Source organism: Callospermophilus lateralis, chromosome 4 (genome assembly GCF_048772815.1).
Source record: "Callospermophilus lateralis isolate mCalLat2 chromosome 4, mCalLat2.hap1, whole genome shotgun sequence".
NCBI classification, from domain to species: Eukaryota; Metazoa; Chordata; class Mammalia; order Rodentia; family Sciuridae; genus Callospermophilus; species Callospermophilus lateralis.
In genome coordinates, this window is record NC_135308.1 from 159,274,075 (window position 1) to 159,295,590 (window position 21,516).

A 21,516-nucleotide genomic window follows, 5' to 3' on the forward strand; every position below is an offset into this window, starting at 1 on the left:
CACAAGTTCCCTCCAGCAAAACTCGTTCTCTGCAGCCCAAAAGGGGAGGCAAAAGAAGACCATGATGGTGAGCCCAAGTAACTGGTAGTCTTCTCTGATGGATGACCAAGGGTTTTTGTTTGTTTGTTGTTGTTGTTTTGTTTCTTTTTTAGCAGAACCGGGGATAGAACCTGGGGGCACTTTATCACTGAGCTACACCCCCAGCCCTTTAGATTTTTGAGAAAGTGTTCCACTAAATTGTCCAGGCTGGCCTCTAGCCTCAGCTTTGCGAGCTGCTGGGACTGGAAGAGAAAGGTGCTCTAGCCCCGGGGTGGGAGGATGGTGTGACCTGGGCATGGTAAGTGAGCGCAGCGTCCAAAGAGGGGCGGATCTGGGTTTCAGGTCCTGTCATGCTTACTGGCTGGGTGACTCTCAGCCGGTCTTTCACTTCTTTCACTTCCCTCGTGAGGAATCTGGCAGAAATCCATTTTTAATCCCATTTTGGCACAAGGGCCCACTTGGTACACAATAAATGTCAAGTTCCCTCGTTCACCTTTGTTGCTGCTCGGAAAGGCGCTTGGTGCTCTGCAAGCAACAGGAATGAAGTAGGGTGTTCGGAGTATACCAGGCATCACTGAACTGCTGACTCCACACTCTTAAAAGCAGATCTTAGTGTGCCTTTTTCGGATGGAAAAGTCGTGGTGCAGAGAGGATCACGGCTCTCGTAAACGAAGAAAAACGCCGCAACCCTACGTGGCCGAAGCCTTGGAATCCTCCAGTGGCCTCAGCGCTCTGAATCCCGGGGGGCGGGACCACGCAGAGGAAGTCCCACCCCGGTGAGGGAAGTCACGCCCTCCCTGTCTTCCGCTTCCGCTCCTGCACGTCTAGACCATTCTCTTGGTGTCGCTTGTTGGGGATGGCGGCGGGAGGGTACCATGGCGCGCCTGACAGCTATCGCTCACCGCTTGCTTCCCGCTACGCCAGCCCCGAGATGTGCTTCGTGTTTAGCGACAGGTACAAATTCCGGACGTGGCGGCAGCTCTGGCTGTGGCTGGCAGAGGCCGAGCAGGTAATGGTCCCAGGACTGAGGGCCGGGCGGGCTGAGGTGGCTCCACTCCAGCACGTGCTGGGCGGGGCGCCGAGTGTGGGCTTGGCCAGGGAGCCAGGGCTCGGCTATTTTAGGTCGGGTGTTCTGTGTTCTCGGAACTGCGGCCCCAGGAGGACAAGGGCAGGAAGCCTCGGAACCGCACCTGTTGCCTCCCATCCTTAGTTCTGGGAGTTTGATGCGCAGAAGAGCGATGGGAAATGCAGTGTGTCCTCTCAGGGAATGCTGCTGGGCCATTCCTGCTGCAGTCCACCTCTGACTGCGCTCGCTGAAACTCATTGCCTATCATAAAAGACCCTGTAAGCTTGGTAGAGGTGTCTGCTCATTGCACCAGAAAAAAGCCAAACCTGGAGCTCGCCTGGTCTGCAGTAGGCCTCCCAGCTATTTAGAGCGGATCTGGGATTTGGACCTGGGATAAGTCCCGAGCCTGAGCTGAGCGTTTAAGCCATTTCATCTTCCATAGTGCTTGTGAAGTAAGCGACAACACTAGAATCTGTGTTTTCTAGGCCACTCTTTCCAGTTCACTGGACTCTGCTTCGCCTCTGAGAAGGAAAGATCCGGGTAGGAGTTTATTAGATGCGATTTATGGTTTCTTTTATTCAGCCAGCATGTACAGCTACTCAAACCGTGCGTTTCAGAAATAAGTTCAGAGGGGCCTTCCCACAAGAGATGAAGGAAACTGAAAGTGATCCAGAGAGCTGTAATATTTCTTCTCAAGTTTCAGAGTAAAGTGCCACCACAAGCAAGGTTGCAGTGTCCTCACAAAGGGCAAAGTAAAAAACGGAACAGTCTGGTTAGTGCCTAGGACCCTAGAACCTGGAACTCCCCAAACAGGAAACTTTGATCCTAGATTCCCTGCCTAGCCCCCATCACTGTGCTTCATACATCAAATGATATACTTACGGCAGACATTCATGAGGTAGGTGCCTTCTGTGTCCCAATCGCTGCTCCAATTTTGTGTTTTCCCTGTAAAAACTCCAAATAAGACTACATTTTGTAGCTCATGAAGCCCCAAAACAACCTTGTAGGGGAAGTATTATTAGCCAGTTCATGTCTGAGGGAATACAGGTATTGAGAGATTTATGAACTATTGGCTCAGATAATAGTAAACAGTAGGACCTTAATCATGAGTTGTGCTTTGGGATATACTGTATATACTCTTCTTATTGGATATTCCATTCTGTATATGAGATTGATAGCAGTCCTTTTGAGATTGAAAGCAGTCCTTGAAACCATTTATTATCTAGTCTACACATTGTCTGAATGCATATTGTTTTTGATCTGGATTATTTGTTAGAGTAACTAAATTAGCAGCATAAGTTACATCATTATTTAAGTGGTTGAGAGGAAAAAACACTGGGAAATGAGTGACCAAGAGGAATGCAGAAAATTGCAGTAGAGAAGAAAGTACAAGTTTTGACAAGATACATTGCTTGTCTTTAAATGTCTGCCAAAAAAAAAAAAAAAAAGTTTGGGAGAGAAAGCACATGTCCATAGTATGTCTCCCTCCTGTTTTACTTAAAAAGGAACCCCTGAGATGTCAAATCTAGTGACGATCTAGGTCTCAGGCAGTTCTGCTACATATGGTCACTGAACTCTTGAAATGTGGCTGAGAACTGAATTCTTTTTTGGTACTTGGGATTGAGCCCAGGGGTGTTCTCCTACTGATTCACATCCCCAGTCCTTTTTCTTTTTTATTTTGAGACAGGATCCCACTAAATTGCTTAGGGCCTCATTAAATTGCTGAGCCTGGTTTCCAGTTTGTGATCCTCCTGCCTCAGACTCCCAAACTGCTGGGGCTATAGGAATCTGCCACCACACCTGTCAGGCCTTGTAAAATTCAAGTGAGATTTGAATAACTTCATTATTATGAATCCAGGGTTCTGAATGTGGATGATCACCTTTCCTCACTACTACCCTCCCCAAGGTGGGATGGGGGATTTCTTAAATTTATCATTTTTTTTTTCTGCTCCCTGCTTTTTGGGTAGCCTAATTTTTCCAGTGATAGATGAATGTAGCATGTAAATGTGTTTATTTTCTCATTGCTATCTCCTGGAATTGCTTTCAGCTGTACTGAATTTGTTCTACATAATTTGTTGGTTTCTCTGAGTTAATCCATCTAGGTTAAATGTAAATGTACCACACTTACGTGACAAATCTTAAGGATTAAATAATAAATAAAACAGAGCTCTACTTGAGGGCCGTATGGTGGTATACTCCTCTACTTCCAGCACTAGGATCCTTTGAGCCCAGGAGTTTAATACTAGCCTGGGCAACATAGTGAGATCCTGTCTTTAAAAAAAAAAAATCAAAATCAAACCCAGAAAAACAAAGTTTTCCTCTCACAGAGTATACATATATTCTAGATTGGGAAGACAGTAAGTATGTAAAAAATGTCATGTGGTGATAACTGTTATAAATAAACCAGGCCAAAGGATAGAGTGACACAAAGGTGTTTTACAGTAAAGTCAGAGAAGACCACTGAGTAAATGACAATTGAGCCCAGAGGCTGGCACATAGGAGGCTGTAAGCCAAGAAGAGGTGTAGGGACAGAGGGAACAGTCAAGATCAGGATTGTTTTATATATTGCATTTAGTTAGGACATAATTTACCTTGACAAAGTTCTTTCACACAGTACTCCTTCCCCATTCCCCTCTCCCCCTGTTTACTTTTAGGTTGGTTGCCCCAGATTTTAATTTGAGAATTGGGTGGTAGATTATCACTAGCATTTTTTTTCCAATGTCACTTAAAGTAATTGTGACACTGAGGTTGTTTGACTTTATTTTGCTTCTTCTGCAGACTTTGGGTTTGCCTATAACAAATGAACAAATCCAGGAGATGAAATTAAACTTGGACAACATCGACTTTAAGATGGCAGCTGAAGAAGAGAAGCAGTTGCGACATGATGTTATGGCTCATGTACATACATTTGGCCATTGCTGTCCAAAAGCTGCAGGCATTATTCACCTGGGTGCCACCTCCTGCTATGTTGGAGACAACACAGTAAGAGCCCATGTTGTTTATACTTAGGACTTTGTCTTTACAATGCATGTATAAATTTTAATTTTCCAAAGCATTCTTCTTTCTTTTATAAATTTGCTGTGGCTTTAGAAAAGAAAGGACTATAACTGTTAAGTGAAACCCTTAACTAGTAAAGCCATCTTATAATCAAACATGGAAAAGTAAAAGCAAGTATTTTCCTGAGAGTTCACTAGGTACCATGCCCTATTCTGACCACATTATAGGTTTTATTTTATTTGTTTATGCTTCACAACCACCATAAGAGATAGATACTATTATTTCCATTTTAGACAACTCTTCTCAGTTTTAAAAACTCAGTGAAGTTTACCATTTTAAATGTACAGTGAGTGGTAATAAATAAATGCATTTGCTCGGCTGTCACCACACACTGGTTTCTGAGTACATCTCCCAGGAGTTCTTTCCTGCCAGTTTGCAGTCAGTCCCTGTTCCTCCCTCCTATCCCAGAAAACCATTGACCTGCCTTCTGTTTCTGTTTTATTCAGCTTTTTTGCTCCTGTGACTAAAAAACCCTACCAGCACAATTGTAGAGAAAGAAAAGCTTATTTGGAGGCTTAAGGTCTCAGTCCATAGACAGCAAGCTCCATTCCTTGGGGCTCGTGGTGAGCAGGACATCATGGTGGAAGAGTGTGGCTGAGGGAAACAGCTCACTTGATGATCAGGAAGCAGAGATCTCCACTTGCCAAATACAAATATATATTTCAAAGCCATGCCCCCAGTGCTTTAACACCTCCAGCCACCTTGTCTGCTTTCAATTACCACTCAATTAATCACATCAGGATTAATTAACAGATTTGGTTAAGGCTCTCATAACCCAATCATTTATCCTCTAAACCTTCTTGCATTGTCTCACACATGACCTTTTGGGAGACACCTCACATCCAAACCATAACAGTCTCTATAGTTTTGCCCATTACAGAGATTTTATACAAATGAAATTGTGCCTATAGCAAAGAATAAAAAGGGGGCGTGGCTCAGTGATAGAGTGCTTGCCTGGCATGTGTGAGGCCCTGTATTTGATCCTCAGCACCACATATAAGTTAAAAAAAAAAAAAATCCACTGACAACTAAATAATATATTTTTTTTTAAGAGAGAGAGAATTTTTAATATTTATTTTTTAGTTTTCGGCGGACACAACATCTTTGTTTGTATGTGGTGCTGAGGATCAAACCTGGGCCGCACGCATGCCAGGCAAGCGCGCTATCGCTTGAGCCACATCCCCAGCCCCACTAAATAATATTTTTAAGAAATAAATAAAAAGGTCTGGGGACGTGGCTCAGTGGTAGAGTACCCCTGGATTTAATCCTTAGAAACACATAAAAAAAAATGTGGGCTGGGGATGTGGTTCAGTGGTGGAGCATTTGTCTGGCAAGCATGGGCCCTAGGTTTGATTGCCAGCATCACAAAAAAAAGAAAAAAGAAAGAAAGAAAGAAAAAGAAATTTGAGGAAGAAGCCAGTAACTTAAATTGCTGTTAATACTTTGACCCTTCCTCATGCTGGAAAGGACCTCACATGTTAAGCAAGTACCCTACCGCTAAGTTACATCCAGCCCACTTACAGGCATCTATGTAATTGGTCAGATAATAGAAAAACAGTCTTCTTGGAAAGATTCTTTTTAAAAATGTGCCCATTGTAGGGCCGGAGTGCAGCCTAGTCAAGGCTGGATTTAGTCTCCAGTACCCACAAAAAAATACCCAGTGTGTAGCTGGTCTCAGCAGTTATTGTCATGTTTAAGCATGTGTTGGAGTTGTCTGAAATACATCTCTAATCTTTCTCAGGAGCAGCTTCAAATTTTCTAAACCTTGATGTTCTAGTCTGTGCCTTTCCTTGTTAGCAACTATGGTTAGAATAAAGGAGGAGGAAAGTAGTAGAATGGGAACATATGGGAATTTCTGAGAGCCTCAGGCAATCCTCTGAATAGATACAAATACATTGACTTGCACATTTTTTAGTCATTTGTAGATACAACATACATATAAGTGTAAAGCTTCTGCTACAGTGAATCCCAGAAGTCCTACTGTGCATTTGAAACAATAATCTGAAAAGACCCACCTTTGTTAGCATCTTCTGGCATATACAGTGGGTTGCTAAAGGTGATTTAGTTGTTAGCTAAGAAACCCATCTGTGATGGCCAGAAAGTGTTAGGTAATAATACTGTTTGATAAAGCGACCGTTGTATTTTTCTTTGCAGGACTTGATTATTCTTAGAAATGCTTTTGACCTGCTTTTGCCGAAGGTAAGAGATGGGCAGATGTTTCCTGCCAGCTCTCAATTTCCCTCTGACAAGAGATGGGAAATTATATTACAAAACATAATACTAATCTCATCATTTTCTCAGGTGAATGTTCCCATATTGAATGTGTAGAGCTAATTGTCTCTTGAGTTAAAACAATGTAAGTGAATACTTTTTAAAGCATAGGCTTTTAAATGAAGGAAGTAAGGAGAGGCATGTTGCTGGAATATAGGTAAGGATCATGATTTTATTCTGTTTTTCTACAATTGACAAAATAGTTTGTGACTTTTTAGGTAATCAGTTTGTTTTTTGTCTTATTTTGTTGTTTGGGAGTTTTTTAAGTGTTTGGGATTGAACCCAGGGCCTGGCACTTGCTAGGCATACACTCTACTACTGAGCTATATCCCTAACTCCTTTTATTTTTTATTTTATTTTAAGATGGGGGTCTCACTAAGTTGCCCAAACTGGCCTGGAATTTATAATCCTCCTGCCTCAGTCTCCTAAGTCACTGGGATCAAAAGTGTGCACTGCCACACTTGGCTTCAACCCAGGTTTTTGTTTGCAGTCCTAGGGTTTGAAACCAGGGGCTCTTTACTATTGAACTATAGCCTCGGCCCTTTTTATTTTTTATTTTGAAATAGTCTCACTAAAGCCTAGGCTGGCCTTAAATTTACAATTCTCTTGCTTCAGCCTTCTGGGTAGATGGGATTATAGGCATGCACCACTGTACCTGGCTCAACTCAGTTTTTTGATTGCTGATGGTTATGATCACAGATCAGGGCACTTTAGATTATGAAAATGAAAAAGTATGGATGCTAACTTTCATGAGTTGGAGGTCTAATTTTATGTAAAATCATCTAAAAGTTTAGTTCTTAATTATGTGATGAAGTCATTGTGAATTCACCATTTTTCCACCACGTGGTCTCTTGTAGCTTGCAAGAGTGATCTCTCGGCTTGCTGACTTTGCTAAGGAACATGCCAATCTGCCTACCTTAGGTTTTACACATTTCCAGTAAGTGACAAGATTACTTCTTGGGAATTGGATTTCTTATGTGTATATGGATTTCATTTAAAAGGGAGACTTTGGATTTGCCTATTCTAGACATTTTATATAAGTGGAATCATTTACACTGTGTCACCTTTTGTGACTGCCTTCTTTCATTTAGCCTAATTTTTTCAGTTTTCATTCATTTTGTAGCATGTGTCAGAACTTCATTTCTTTTTCTAGCCAAATAACATTGCATTGCATGGATAGCCCACATTTTGTTTACCTACTCATCAGTTGATAGGTATTTGGTTTGTTTCTACCTTGAATAATGGTAGAATAATGCTGCTGTGAATAAGTCTATGAAATTAATTTGTTTGTTTATACCAGTAATCTATTAGCAGGAATTAACAAGAACAAATACCATGAGATTAACTTGGGGGTGCTGTAGCCTGTGAGAAGCCTACTATAGACCTTAATAGTGCTGTGCCTTGATGTCACTAGCTGTCAGTATCCCTAGAAGTTCCACTTGGGATGGGGTAGGATCTCTATTAGAGCTTGGACATATTGCAGCATGATCATATTTTATGTTCAGAAAGAAACCATGAGTACATTGATCTAGACTTCAGAAATAAAGCCATTGGTTGTTATGTTAGAGTCCTTTCTCCATAGCATGCTTGCCGTTACAAAGGCTGCTTTTACTACCAATCCAAAGTAGCCTTCTCCAGTGTCATTCTCTCTCTAGGGGTGTGGGGGTCTGGGGTGGATACTGAGGATTAAGCTCAGAGGTGCTCTATCACTAAGCTGCATCCTTTTTTATTTTTATTTATTTTTAAAATATTTTTTTAGTTGTAGATGGACACACTATCCTTATTTTATATATTTATTTTTATGTGATGCTGAGGATCGAACCCAGTACCTCACACATGCTAGGCAAGCGCTCTACCACTGAGCCACAACTCCAGCCCCATTCTTTTTTATTTTGAGACAGGTCTCAAAAGGCTGGCCTTAAACTTGGCGATCCTGCTTTCAGCCTCCTAAGTAGCTGGGATTTCAGGCATGCTGCCTGACTTTATTCTGCTAATTTGTTCCTCCCTGTACCTGCCTGGAATGGCCTCAAGCTTCCACTGGCAACTTAGTCTACAGGGATGTCCCCTACTACTTTGGTGAAATGTTTTCCTTAGTGTTACATAGCTCTGCATTTCACTTCCTCCAGGGTATAGAGTAGATGTGTCCTGCTGCCTGGTCCCAGTTTCCCTCCTTGATATTCACAGTGACTCCCTGGAAACAAAATGACTCTTGGCAAGTTGAAGTTCTTGTAAAGGGACTAGTTTCTTTCCCTACCAAGCAAGAGGAATTTTTTTTCCTTGTTATTTTGGGAAACTTTTTGTGTTGCAGACTAGAACTCCAGAGTTCATTGTTTGCCCTGGCTCTGTCAGCTGGAAGGGAACTGCCCAGATTCAGTTCCTTAGGAAAGAGCCACTTGGAAATTCTCTGGGCTTCTTTGAATTTGTACACTAATAGCAGTATAACTGGAGGCCCTCGGGAGCCTTCAGGATCCTCCTTAATTATTATTTGCTCAAACTTTTAGCTCTAGTTTTGTCTTCACTGGTTTTGTCAACTCTTAACTTTTTGTCAACCAGCTTCCAAGAGGTAATGGCTGCTGGGCATGTTTGGGCACACCTGTAATCTCAAATAGCTTGGGGTCTTAGAGATTTCCAAGTTTGAGGCCAGCCTCAGCAACTTAGTGAGACCCTATCTCAAAATAAAAAAGAAAAAGGGCTGGCAATGTGGCTCAGTGGTAAAGCATCCCTGGGTTCAATCCCCACTACCAAATAAAAGAGATAATGGCTCATTCGAAGAAGAAATGAAGCCTTTGTCAAGGTAGACCTTGGTGTGAGACCTTCATGTGTTCTCTTTGGGTTGTTTTCAGGCCTGCCCAACTGACCACAGTTGGAAAACGTTGCTGTCTTTGGATTCAAGATCTTTGCATGGATCTCCAGAATTTGAAGCGGGTCCGTGATGACTTGCGCTTCCGTGGAGTGAAGGGCACCACTGGCACTCAGGCTAGCTTCTTGCAGCTCTTCGAGGGAGATCACCAAAAGGTATTCTGAAAGTGACCTGGGAAATGCATAAACTTGTTAGTGACAGCCCAAGAAATAAGGCTGGCCTCCAAAATGGATGGAGATTGATCCCGGAATAGTCTGTAAGGAAGTCCAAAGGCCAAGGCAGGATGGATTGTTGATGTACACTCACACTGGACTCCTGGGTTTCTATTGGGATGTGTCTTTTCTCTCCAAGGTGGAGCAGCTGGACAAGATGGTGACAGAAAAGGCAGGGTTTAAGAGGTAGGTATGTGGGGAAAGTGTCGGCCTCTCAGATAAGTTGATAACAGGCCTGTATTCATTTTACTAATAATTTGATAGTTACTTTTCTGGCCTTTTTTCTCTTAGTTCTACCCATTTTCTTCAATCTCTGACCTGGGTTTTATTTTCTTATGACCTGAATCATTTTTTAATTTTTTTCTTTGCAGTATAGAGAAGTAAACTTAAGGCCACATTCATACTACGCATGTGCTCTGCTGAGTTATACCTGCTGTCCTGGATTCTCTTTTCTTTCAATTTGCAAGAAAAAAGGAAACTATTTATTTCTGAATTCTTCAGAATAGCCTTCTCTTCTTTGTTTCTTTCCTGGGGACTTCAGTGGGTTAGTCTAAACCTGACCATTTCAACTGAGGTCTAGTAGACTCCATGGCTGTTTCTGCCAGACATTTCCTTCAAGCTTTGGCAGAATATGGGCACACCAGGTCACATACTTCATTGGGTAAGGACAGCTTCCTAAGGACTAGTAAAAAGGGTGAAACAACAGTTTGTTCAGGAGCAGTTTACTGGTTTACTGGTCAGGTCCTCTGGGTTCAGTGGGACTGAGCACACTACATGGTATCTCCATGTTGCCTAGTATCTGCTTTTGTTTGTTGAAGAGTCATGTTTTGAGGTTATAACAAATCTGTTTTCTATTTATATCTAGGGCTTTTATCATCACAGGGCAGACATACACACGAAAAGTAGACATCGAGGTGTTGTCTGTGCTGGCTAGCTTGGGAGCATCAGTGCACAAGGTGAGATTTATCATGAAACGGGAGCTTTGGACACCATAGCAGACTGAATCAATTTCAGACTTTGACCCAATCCTGCCTCTCAATCATACTTCAATTTTAATAATTTGGAACCTGTGAACGGAGCCCTTGTATTAAGGGGTGTCAAAGGGAAAGAGTAGTGTCAGCATTCTCTTTAGAGTTACTTCAGTACTGGACATGGTGGCACATGCCTGTAATCTACACAGGAGGATTGCAAATTCAAGACTAGCCTTAGTAACTTATTAAGACCTAATATCAAAAAATAAAAAGGGCCAGGAATATAGCTCAATGGTAGGGAATCCTTGGGCTCAGTACCATAAAAAATAAAAAGCACTTATTGCAAGGATTGTAAAATGTCCGTCTCTTTGAGGTTTGTGTTAAGATTAATCTTGCCATTGCCATTCCAAGATGTCTTAAGTAGTGCTTCACAGCAGCATTCCCTGCTCCTTTAACTTGTCATTCCAACAAGCCTGAGTGAGATGCTCCCAGGAGCTATTGGGTAGGGCGTGGCGTTCAGTTCAGCATTGGCACACATAAAGAGCTCACCTTCTCTCCAGACTCATCCCACCTCCTACCTTACTGTCCTGTGTACTGAACGTGTGAAATGATGCCTGTTCCTCTGCTTTCCTCCAGATTTGCACTGACATACGCCTCCTGGCAAATCTCAAGGAGATGGAGGAGCCGTTTGAAAAACAGCAGATTGGTGAGTGTTAGGTGGAGACCTGGGAGCATCACAGCTGCTGGAGAGGCATATGAACATGTGCTAAGAGCTCAGCCAGAGGCAGGCACCCTGTCCTCTGAAGTCTTTCTGCCTTTGCATCTTGTTGTCTTACATGGACAGGCTCGAGTGCAATGCCATACAAGAGGAACCCCATGCGCTCAGAACGTTGCTGCAGCCTTGCCCGTCACCTGATGACCCTTCTCATGGATCCACTGCAGACAGCTTCTGTGCAGTGGTTTGAACGCACACTGGATGATAGTGCCAACCGGTCAGTGACGGGGATGTTATAGTGTGTTGTGAATAGGACAAAAGAATGGGCCTGGAAGCAAAAGGATAAATATTTGAGTTTGGCATGGTGGCACATCTATTATCCAAGCTACTCAGGAGGCTCAGGCAGGAAGATCACAAGTTTAAGGCCAGGCTGGGCAATTTAGGGAGAATTATCTCATTATCAGTTAGACTTGGGATGTAGCTCAGTGGTAGAACACTTGCCTAGCATGTATGAAACTCTGGGCTAAATCTGCAATACTAAAAAATAAACTAAAAAGGACATATTTGAGCACCTCTGAAATCTCGTAGTGAGGGCTAAGGGTGTGGCTTAGAGATAAAGCATTTGCCTAGCATGCACAAGGCTCAGTCCATCTGCAGGATTGCAGTGAAGAAAAAAAACAAAGAACAATGTGAGCTGGGTATGGTGGTGGATGCCTGTAGTCCTGGCTACTCAGGAGGCTGAGGATTGCTTAGGAATTTGAGACCAACCTGGACAATAGGTAGACACCCTATCTCAAAGCCAAAAATAATGTGGTGTTAATGATTTAATGTATATAGGGTACTTTTGGAGGAAAGAGGAGGGAATAGTGTTGGCAGAACAAGGAAAAGTTTCAGACTTTTCTTTGGGGGCGGGGGGGTGGAGACACTAGTGATAGAACTTGGGCATTTTACCACTGAGCCCCATCTGAACCCCCAAATCGCCCCCTCTTTTTCTTTTTTAAGAGAAGGTCTCACTAAGTTGCTGAGGCTGGCCTCAAACTTGTGACCCTCCTGCCTTAGCCTCTTGGGTCACTACGATTACAGTTGTGCACTTCTGCACCTGGCTGGCTTAGACAAGATAAAAATCATGTTTAAAGGCTAAAGGCAGGAGAAAAAACACCTTAAGTTACTAATAGCTGGGTAGTACTGAGGATTGAAGTCAAATGTGGTAGGATGCAGGACAAGATTACAGGCAGTAACTAGTTTATGGAGGGCCTCATAGGCTCTGTAACTCTGTGAACTAATAGCAGATAATGGTTAATGAATATTAGAATCTAAAATCATAACAACATTTTTATTAGTCATATGATGGGTCAGAAGGAGTTTATAAATACCTATAAGGTACCAATATGAACATGGTTTTCTAGTACACATTCAAAGCAGATTCACACAGTACTCTTATTGTTTGCATAATATTGGGATTTCTTGAGTGGAAAAGAATGTTGTAGTTAAAACTAGCTCATGTGAACTCCCTTCAGAAGTTAGCCTTTTATAAAGTTATCCTTTGCAATCTGAGGGGATTATTTTCAGGGCCCTTCATAGAAACCCCAAATTTTCAGAAGCTCCAGTCCCTCATATAACATGGGGTAGTATTTGCATGGAACCTATACAGATACTTTAAATCATCTCTAGATTGCTTATTATACCTAATATAGTATAAGTGCTATGTAAGTATTTGTTATACTGCATTATTTAGGGATTAATATCAAGAAAAAAATATGTGTGTTCATACTGATGCCTTTTTTTCTTTTTTGAATGTTTTCCATCCAAAGTTGGCTGAATCCATGGGTGCTGCATGCTTGGTTATAGAGGCCAACTGTAATTTTTAGCAGGTGGTGACCTAATCTGATTTGCCTGCTAAGACAAATTGTAGAATCAGTCAGATTCTGTCAGAACAAGTTAGAAGGCTGCTTTAAAATTCCAAGCTCACGTTGGCACAGTGGCTATGTAAATGGAAAGAAAGGAGGTGGCAGAGTCAGGCAGCTGGGTGCAGTGGCACATTCCTGTAGTCCCACGTGCTTAGGAGACTGAGGGAGGATCATTGGACTTCACAAAGAATTCGAGCCAAGCATGGTGGTACACACCTGAAATTCCAGCAGCTTAGGAGGCTGAGCCAGGAGGATCTCAAATTTGAGGCCTATCTCACCAACTAGCAAGATTCTTAGTACCTAGTGAGACCCTGTCTTGAAACTAAAATAAAAAGGACTGGGGTTATGGTTCAGTGTTAAGAGTGTTCCAGGGTTCAATCTCCAGTATCCGATACCCACCCCCAACCCCCCCCCCCCCAAGAAAGGCAGAGTGATTAGCCTTGGTGTTTGACTGGGGTTAATATAAAGAACTTGATGATTGGGATGACAGTGGCATTTACTGCAGGAGGAGCTCCAAGGGAGACAGCAGGTTTGCAGTAGGGAGGGGGCAATGAGGAGGAAGCTAAAGCTGGGGTTTGAGGTACCTGTGGGTCAGCCAGGGGAATCTCTCAGATAAGGTCTGGCACTGGGGTGAAATGGTCTGAACTAGATGTGGTAGTTTTGAGGGTCATGAGGACATGGGGTGGGGAAAGTCACAGACTGATGAAGAAAACTGCCTGAACAGTACATACATAATGAAAAGCCAGTGGGTACCTCTTTGGGACATGCCCAAGATATTGAATTTGTTTGTAGGGATAACTGAATGGCTGTTTGCTTTGTAGACGAATCTGTTTGGCTGAGGCATTTCTTACGGCAGATACTATATTGAACACATTACAAAACATTTCTGAAGGACTGGTGGTGTACCCCAAAGTAAGATGCCTGGATTAAAAGTAAAGTATTGGGGGGGTTGGAATGTGGGAAGGAGAGTTCTCTGTAGTGTGTGTTTGGGGTCAGTGTTGTATTCTCGTCCATAGGGTGTCTGTCTTACCTGGAGCTGTTTTTTTGTTGTTGTTTTGTTTTGTTTTTTGTACCAGGGATTGAACCTGGGGGCATTTAACCTCTGAGCCATATCCTCAGCCTGTTTTACTTTTGATTTTGAGCCAGGGTCTCACTGAGTTGCCTAGGGCCTCACTAAGTTGCTTCTGAGGCTAGCTTTCAAATTGTGGTCCTCTTGCCTTATCCTCCAGAGCCTCTGGTATTACGGGTATGCACAATTGCACCTGGCCTACATTTCAATCTTACACTCAAGTTCTTAGAGTGGAGCACTGAATTAACAAGTTTGAGGTTTTAGGAGCTGTTTCTATGAAGCAGCTTCTGAAAATTAAGTTTACTTTGATTTTAAAAATCCAAGTAACTGGGTGTAGTGGTGCATGCCTGTAATTCCAGTTGCTCAGGAGGCTGAGGCAGGAGAATATCAAGTTCCAGTCCAACCAGGGCAATTTAGTGAGACCCTGTCTCAAAAATAAAAGGGCTGGGGTTGTAGTTCAGTAGTAGATGATTTCTGGGTTCAGTCCCCAGTACTGAAATCAGTCGATCTCCGGATTTGGTGGGGGTGGAAGGGAGTTTAAAAAAAAAGTAAACAATACAGTTTAGAATAAAACAACTCATTTCTTTCCATCTGTAACTAATGGTTGTCCATGTCCCTGCTTTGTATTTTACTTGACGAAGTTGAGGTGTCTGTCTTGCTCATTCACCTTTTCTTTTCTTCTAGGTCATTGAACGGCGCATTAGGCAGGAACTGCCTTTCATGGCTACAGAGAACATCATCATGGCCATGGTCAAAGCTGGGGGTAGCCGCCAGGTGTGCAGCCCCTCATGCTCTTGGAAAAATTGAGAGTCTTGCTGTCTTCCCCTAGAAAAACTGTTGAAGGAAGGTTTTTCTTTCATGACCTTCTGTCATAGTATTGGCATAGAACAGTGACTATATTCATTCATTTGTTTATTAGTCCTTCCTTCCTTCCTTTCTTTCTTTCTTTTTTTTTTTTTTTTGGTATTGGGAATTGAACCCACAGGCACATTATCACTGAGCTACATCTCCAGCCCTTTTTATTTTTTTTATTTTTAGACAGGATGTAAGTTGATTTAGAACTTACTAAGTTGCTGGGGCTGGACTTGAACCTATGCTCCTCCTGCCTCAGCCTCCCAAGTCATTGGGGTTATAGGAATGTACCATCCATCGTTCCTGGCACAGTGACTATATTCTGCCATCTTTGGAAAGAGATTGTGTTATACTCAGTTTATTAAAAAATGAATGTGGCTCAGTGGTACAGTGCTTGCCTAGCATATGTGAGGTCCTGGGTTCAATTCCCAGAAGCACCAAAAAAAAAAAAAATCACTTGCCTGGTATGGTGATACATTCCTATAATCCCAGTGGCTCAGGAGGCTGAGGTAGGAGGAGCATAGGTTCAAGTCCAGCCCCAGCAACTTAGCAAGACATATCTCAAAAAATTTGAAAAGGCTGGGGATATAGCTCAGCTGTAAACAAATGTAAGTTCAGTCCACAGTACCAAAAAAAAAAAGTGTGTGTCTGTCTCATTTATAGAAAAAGATCAACCTTAGTGAAGGAATTAGATCTGAGTTTCCGTAGGAAGTGAGCAGGAAGTAAGAGCAAAAAGTTCATGAGGGTTTTGAGAAGAGGATCATCTGTCTCAAGATCTTCCTAAGATGTGGTCAGAGTTGAGATATGTACAGACTGAGGGCACCATCTCCGCCTGGAGCAGTTTTGTAGTGAAGTGTCTAATGACTTTTCAAGTGTGTTCAAACACAGCTATTAGTGAACTAACACTACCACTTTTTTTTTCCCATTAGGATTGCCATGAGAAAATTAGAGTGCTTTCCCAGCAAGCAGCTACTGTTGTTAAGCAGGAAGGAGATGACAATGACCTCATAGAACGAATCCAGTCTGATGCCTACTTCAGTCCCATTCATTCCCAGTTGCAGCATTTACTGGATCCTTCTTCTTTCATTGGTCGTGCCCCCCAGCAGGTAAGCATCCATTAGAAGGCTGAGGAGTCTTCCCCTCTTTACCCTGTTGAATTGAAGAACAGAGGTTACTCTTGTTGGTGCTCTTTTAACTAGGAGGCTATTTAGAAATCAGAATACGTTGGTGGCAAAAGCCGTTTAAAGATTTGGCTATTTTGAGTTGCCTTAAGTATCTCCCCCCTCTGGATTTCTTGGTATTCTTCTATCTCACAGTGGTATTGTAAGGGTTGAAATGCGTAGTGCTTAGTGTAAGGTAAGTACTTAATAAAATGTTATGTCATTTTCTCTTAGCCTTTGGGAAAAGACTAGTCTTATCTGTAGTAGACACAGATAAGGGGGTGAAGAGGAGGTTCATCACTTGGCAGCTGGTCAAGTGAGGCAGGGGAGGAGGAGGAACCAAGAATACCCACATGGCAGCTGGGTGGAAATGGTGAGACCATCTGACGGAACATGGGTTGGGCTGGGCTGGGCTGTGGGAAGGTGGTCTATACGGGCATTGTGGATTGAATTGCCTCTGGCTAGGGAGAGGTTTTTTTGGTGGGGGGTGGATACTGGGGATTGAACTCAGGGGCACTCAACTACTGAGCCATATCCCAGCCCTGTTTTGTATTTTATTTAGAGACAAGGTCTCATTGACCCTAGTGCCTCACCATTGCTAAGGCCGGCTTTGAACTCGAGATCCTCCTGTCTCAGCCTCCCAAGCTGCTGGAGTTACAGGCATGTGCCACTGTGTCCAGCTAGGGAGAGATTTTTGATAGGCATTTGAGGAAAACAGATGCTCAATAAAGCCTTATTAAATTAGATCTTAGTGATATCAACTGATGCTAATATTTCCTGAACATTTTATTTTGTATTTTTGCTTTCCTCTTTGGCAGGTACAGAGATTCTTAGAAGAGGAGGTATATCCCCTGTTAAAACCATATGAAAGTGTGATGAAGGTGAAAGCAGAATTATGTTTGTAGAGTTGGAAGAGAATTATATGAAAAATCATTGCTGGTTTGTAACTTTATTGCTGACACGTGAAAGTAATGTTACTGTAGTGCCTTGCTTTACAACAAGAATTGTTACCTTAAATTGATATAGTCCTTTTTTCTTTCTAAGGTTTAACACTACACAACAAAGTGAACTGTACTTAACTCTGTTTTGTTTTGTTTTTTCCTGCTGTTGTGGTTGTACTGGGATTGAACCCAGGGCTTTCTGCCACCGAGCTACATTCCCTGGCCTTTTTGTTTGTTTGTTTTCAATCCAGGTGTCACTAAGTTGCTGAGTCTGGCCTCAAACTTTTGACTTTCCGTCCTCTGCCTCCTGAGTTGCTGGGATTACAGGTGCGCTAAGGTCCCTGGCTGAAAAAAACCTGTTGATTTACATATGACCCAGAATTAGGAGAATAACTAAGATTTCATCTAACAAGGATAAATTTAAATCAGCTTTTAACTCAGTATGAGCCAGAACTGAGAAAACAGTTCCTGATCTAAGGGTAACCCAGAGCACCAACATCCAAAGAAGATTTTGTTGTAAAGTAACTCATCCCCACCAAAATGTGTTCTTATCAAATGTACTCAACTGGACACTAATTTAACTAGTTAAATTTAGTTAGTTTTTTTTTTTTTTTTTTAGTGAGAGAGAGAGAAAGAGAATTTTTAATATTTATTTTTTTTTAGTTATCCGCGGACACAACATCTTTGTTTTGTATGCGGTGCTGAGGATCGAACCCAGGCCTCACGCATGCCAGGCGAGCGCATTACCGCTTGAGCCACATCCCCAGCCCCCCTAGTTAGTTCTAAATGTAATTAGAAATCAAAACTAAGCTTGGTTTCTCCGCTCTGAATTGTGGTATGACATCTTTACCTCATGAGTGCTATGTGTAGGGAAATTCTTAAGAGGCCTGTCTTCTCTTCTATTCTAGACAGGAAAAAAACACATCAACAATACTAATATTGCATGGAGGAAGAGTGGCTTGATTATCTTTTGTCATAAGAGTTAAAACCAAGATCAGCAGCTGGGGTTGTGGCTCAGCGGTAGAGTGCTCACCTACTACGTGTAAGGCCCTGGGTTCGATCTTCTGTACCACATAAAAATAAATAAAGGTATTGTGTCCAATTACAATTGAAATATGTGTATAATTTTTTTTTAAAGCCCAACAAGATTAGATCAGTATTTTTCTTTTTCATTTTTTTTTTCTTTCCTTTTTGTAACCAGGGATTGAACCCAGGGATACTTAAGCATACATCCACAGCTCCTTTTTTCTCTTTGAGACAGGGTCTCACTAAATTGCTTAGGGCCTTCTTTAAGTTAGTTAGTTGGCTTTGAACTTGTGATCCTCCTTCCTTGCCTCTCAAGCTGCTGGGATTTCAGGTGTGTGCCACTGTGCCTGGCTGAGTACCCATTATTAAAAGTCTGAGACAGCTTTGGATCCAGACATTGGAATGGTTAAGAGTGAGATTTCCCCTCCTCATCAGCTCAGGCAGAAGCTGAAAGCTACCTAATTGTTGGGAATGTTGTGAGGAAGGAAAGAAAGTTTCCTCATAGAAAACAAGGAAACAGATAACAACCTTGTTCTGCAATTCTGGTAAGCTTCTAATCTGCAGTAACTGGGGGTTTGGCATATTTTTCTTGCTGGGTAATTTCAACAGGTGGCTTTGTTTATGTTTCTTTCCTCTTCTATTCCCCTCCCTCCTCACCAATGCCAATGAAACCCTGGGGCCTCACATGCTAGGATGCTAGGCAAGTTCTCTACCACTGAGCTATATTCCCATCTTTTTTAAATTTTGAGACAGGGTCTCCCTAAGTCACCCAGGCTGGCTTTAAATTTGATGATCCTCCTGTCTTAGCCTTCAAAGCAGTTGGGCTTAGAGGTAAGCACTACTGTGCCTGGCCTGTTCCTTTTATATTTAATACACTTGTAATTATACTCTTAAGTATAATAGTATGACCTTATTTTCCCGTGTAACATATTAGAGGTATTTGGGTGAGCTACAGATTGGCTGAAAGAGAGAACACTTGTCTCTTGTTTAAGGTTTTAATTTAAATTCACAGCCAATGTGAGCAAACTTCAGGGTCATCTGGACACCAAGATCTAAATGGATCTTGGGCCAGCCAGCTTTTGGTTCAACTGTGAACACCTGGGCATTTGTTGCCCTCTTCCCTTTCCTAGATTTCAGTCAAGAACCAGGAGACAGCTGGGCACAGTGTCACTTGCCCATAATCCCAGCAGCTTGGGAAGCTGAGACAGGAGGATCTTGAGTTCAAAGCCAGCCTCAGCAATGGCGAGGTGCTAAGCAACTCAGTGAGACCCTGTCTCTAAATAAAACACAAAATAGGGCTGGGGATGTGGCTTAGTGGTCGAGTACCCCCGAGTTCAATCCCTGGTACCAAAAAAAAAAAAAAAAACCCAGAGCCTGATGTTTGTAAACATAACATGTCAAGTAGAAGCATAAGGGTTGGAATTTTCTGGAATGGTGTAGATTCTGGTTGGGTGTGAGGGTTAGGTGAGACTGGAATTGTACCTAAGGTGTGGATTTATATTATTATTGTACCGGGGATTGAACTGAGGGGCACTTAACCACTGAGCCACATCCCCAGCCCTTTTTAATATTTTATTTAGATACAGGGTATCGCTGAGTTGCTTAGGGCCTTGCTAAGTTCCTGAGGCTGGCTTTGAACTCACGATCCTCCTGTCTCAGCCTCCAGCAGGCATGCACCATCGTTCCCCACCAAGATGTGTTCTTACCAAATGTAGTCAACTGGACACAAATTTAACTCATTAATTTAGTTCGAAATGTAACTAGAAATCAAAACTAAGCTTAGTTTCTCTGCTCTGAATGTGGTATGACATCTTTACCTCATGAGTGCTGTGTATAAGGAAATTCTTAAGAGGCCTGTCTTCTGAAAAATGTAGTTTGAATGGTGAGTGTAGGTGGTAATCTGCCTTCATGGAAAGTCCAAATTGAAGAAATGGAGCTGGGTTTCTGGCTAGAATTTCAAGATCATCACTTCAGAGATACGAGATGGTCTGTACATGCTACTTGGACAGAAGGTCAAATGAGAAATTAGTTTTTGTTTTTGTTTTTTTTTTTAAATTTTCTAGGGCACTCAACCACTGAGCCACATCCCGGCCCTATTTTATATTGTATTTATAGACAGGGTCTCATTGAGTTGCTTAGCACCTTGCTGTTGCTGAGGCTGGCTTTAAACTCGTGATCCTCCTGTCTCAAGTCTCCTGAGCTCTGGGATTATAGGTGTGCACAACTATGCCTGGCAGAGAAATTAATTTTTGAGTGTATGAAAACAATTCAGCTACAAGGCTTTGTATATCACTACTCATAATAAGGTTCTTTAGCCTTAGAAAAGTCATGCTTGATCTGGCCTTTCAGATTCTTTATTTTTTAATTTTTTTTAAGCTGCAGCTGAACACAATATCTTTACTTATTCATTTATTTTTTACATGGTGCTGAGGACCGAACCCAGTGCCTCATGTGTGAAGCAAGCACTCTGCCACTCAGCCCCAGCCCCAGCCCTGGCCTTTCAGATTCTGACTTAACCTTAATTGATTCTGCACGTTCTGTGGTGGTCTTGGAACTTTTTCTCCCATAGTGGGGCATAAATTATGGTTAGGCAACATTCCAGCTCAGGATGGAATAAGAGGTTTGAGGGCATCTTTAGAAACTACTGCAAACCCCCTTTCATTAATCCCCACAGTAGAATTCCTGGGAAATACAGTTCATATCTAATGGAGGGATTAAGTGGCCACTTGTATATGAGGTTGGGTGGGAGAATGAAGCCATTCCAGTTTCTCTCCTGGAATAAACTGTCACTGCTATGACTCTAGGGCACAGCAAAGTAATCTATAAGTATAAAACTACAGGAAAGTATTATACCTCTACCATAGTTTTATATGATAGCCATTATTTAAAAGATTTTTAGTTGTAGATAGACACAATACCTTTTATTTATTTTTATGGGTGCTGAGGATTGAACCCAGTGCTAGGTGAGTGCTCTACAGCTGAGCCATAACCCCAGCCCCCCCACAACATCCTTTTTTTAAATGCAATCAGGATAGAGTATAGGAAAGTACATTTGAAACATAATACAGAAAATCCAAACATAAAAATTAAAGAAGAATCTATCCCATAGTTTATTAAACAAGTGAATTGCTCTGTTTTTGCTTTTGTTTTGTTATGAGGGATTGAACCCAGGGGCTCTCATCACTTAGCCACATCCCCAGTCTTTTATTTCTTATTTTGAGACAGAGTCTCACTGTTTCTAAGAGTCTTATTAAATTGCCTTAGGAGTTCTGTTTGTTTGTTTTTGGTGGTGGTGCTAGGGATTGAACCCAGGAACTTGTGAATGCTAGGCAAGCACTCTACCAACTATTAAATTGCCTTAGGTGGCCTC

At 42.2% G+C, this 21,516-nt stretch overlaps 1 protein-coding gene across 3 annotated transcripts; it reads left to right on the forward strand.

Moving 5' to 3' along the window:
• Positions 1–848: 848 nt before the first annotated feature.
• Adsl (adenylosuccinate lyase) lies at positions 849–18,234 on the forward strand. 3 transcript variants are annotated; one of them, XR_013091257.2, is made up of 15 exons: positions 849–1,048; positions 3,884–4,087; positions 6,317–6,361; positions 7,291–7,370; positions 9,277–9,448; positions 9,645–9,691; positions 10,371–10,461; positions 11,113–11,182; positions 11,321–11,468; positions 13,920–14,010; positions 14,852–14,941; positions 15,949–16,125; positions 16,998–17,060; positions 17,372–17,447; positions 18,029–18,234. XR_013091257.2 is itself a non-coding variant. In XM_076855200.2 (14 exons), exons 1-14 carry the CDS (start codon positions 896–898, stop codon positions 17,387–17,389), a joined length of 1,449 nt encoding a protein of 482 aa, XP_076711315.2. In that variant the 5' UTR covers positions 849–895; the 3' UTR covers positions 17,390–18,234. The 3 variants fall into 3 exon arrangements, 2 of the variants coding, with proteins under 2 accessions (XP_076711315.2, XP_076711314.2); XM_076855200.2 differs by having other exon boundaries at positions 17,372–18,234; XM_076855199.2 differs by lacking the exons at positions 17,372–17,447; positions 18,029–18,234 and having other exon boundaries at positions 16,998–17,258.
• The last annotated feature ends 3,282 nt before the right edge of the window (positions 18,235–21,516 follow it).

Bases quoted from the DNA above. Each gene is read 5' to 3' on its own strand.
- Adsl (XM_076855199.2), top strand. From the start codon at position 896: ATGGCGGCGGGAGGGTACCATGGCGCGCCTGACAGCTATCGCTCACCG. The intron at 6,362-7,290 runs GTAAGAGATGGG...GGTCTCTTGTAG, and splicing joins TTGACCTGCTTTTGCCGAAG to CTTGCAAGAGTGATCTCTCG. The intron at 9,692-10,370 runs GTAGGTATGTGG...ATTTATATCTAG, and splicing joins GAAAAGGCAGGGTTTAAGAG to GGCTTTTATCATCACAGGGC.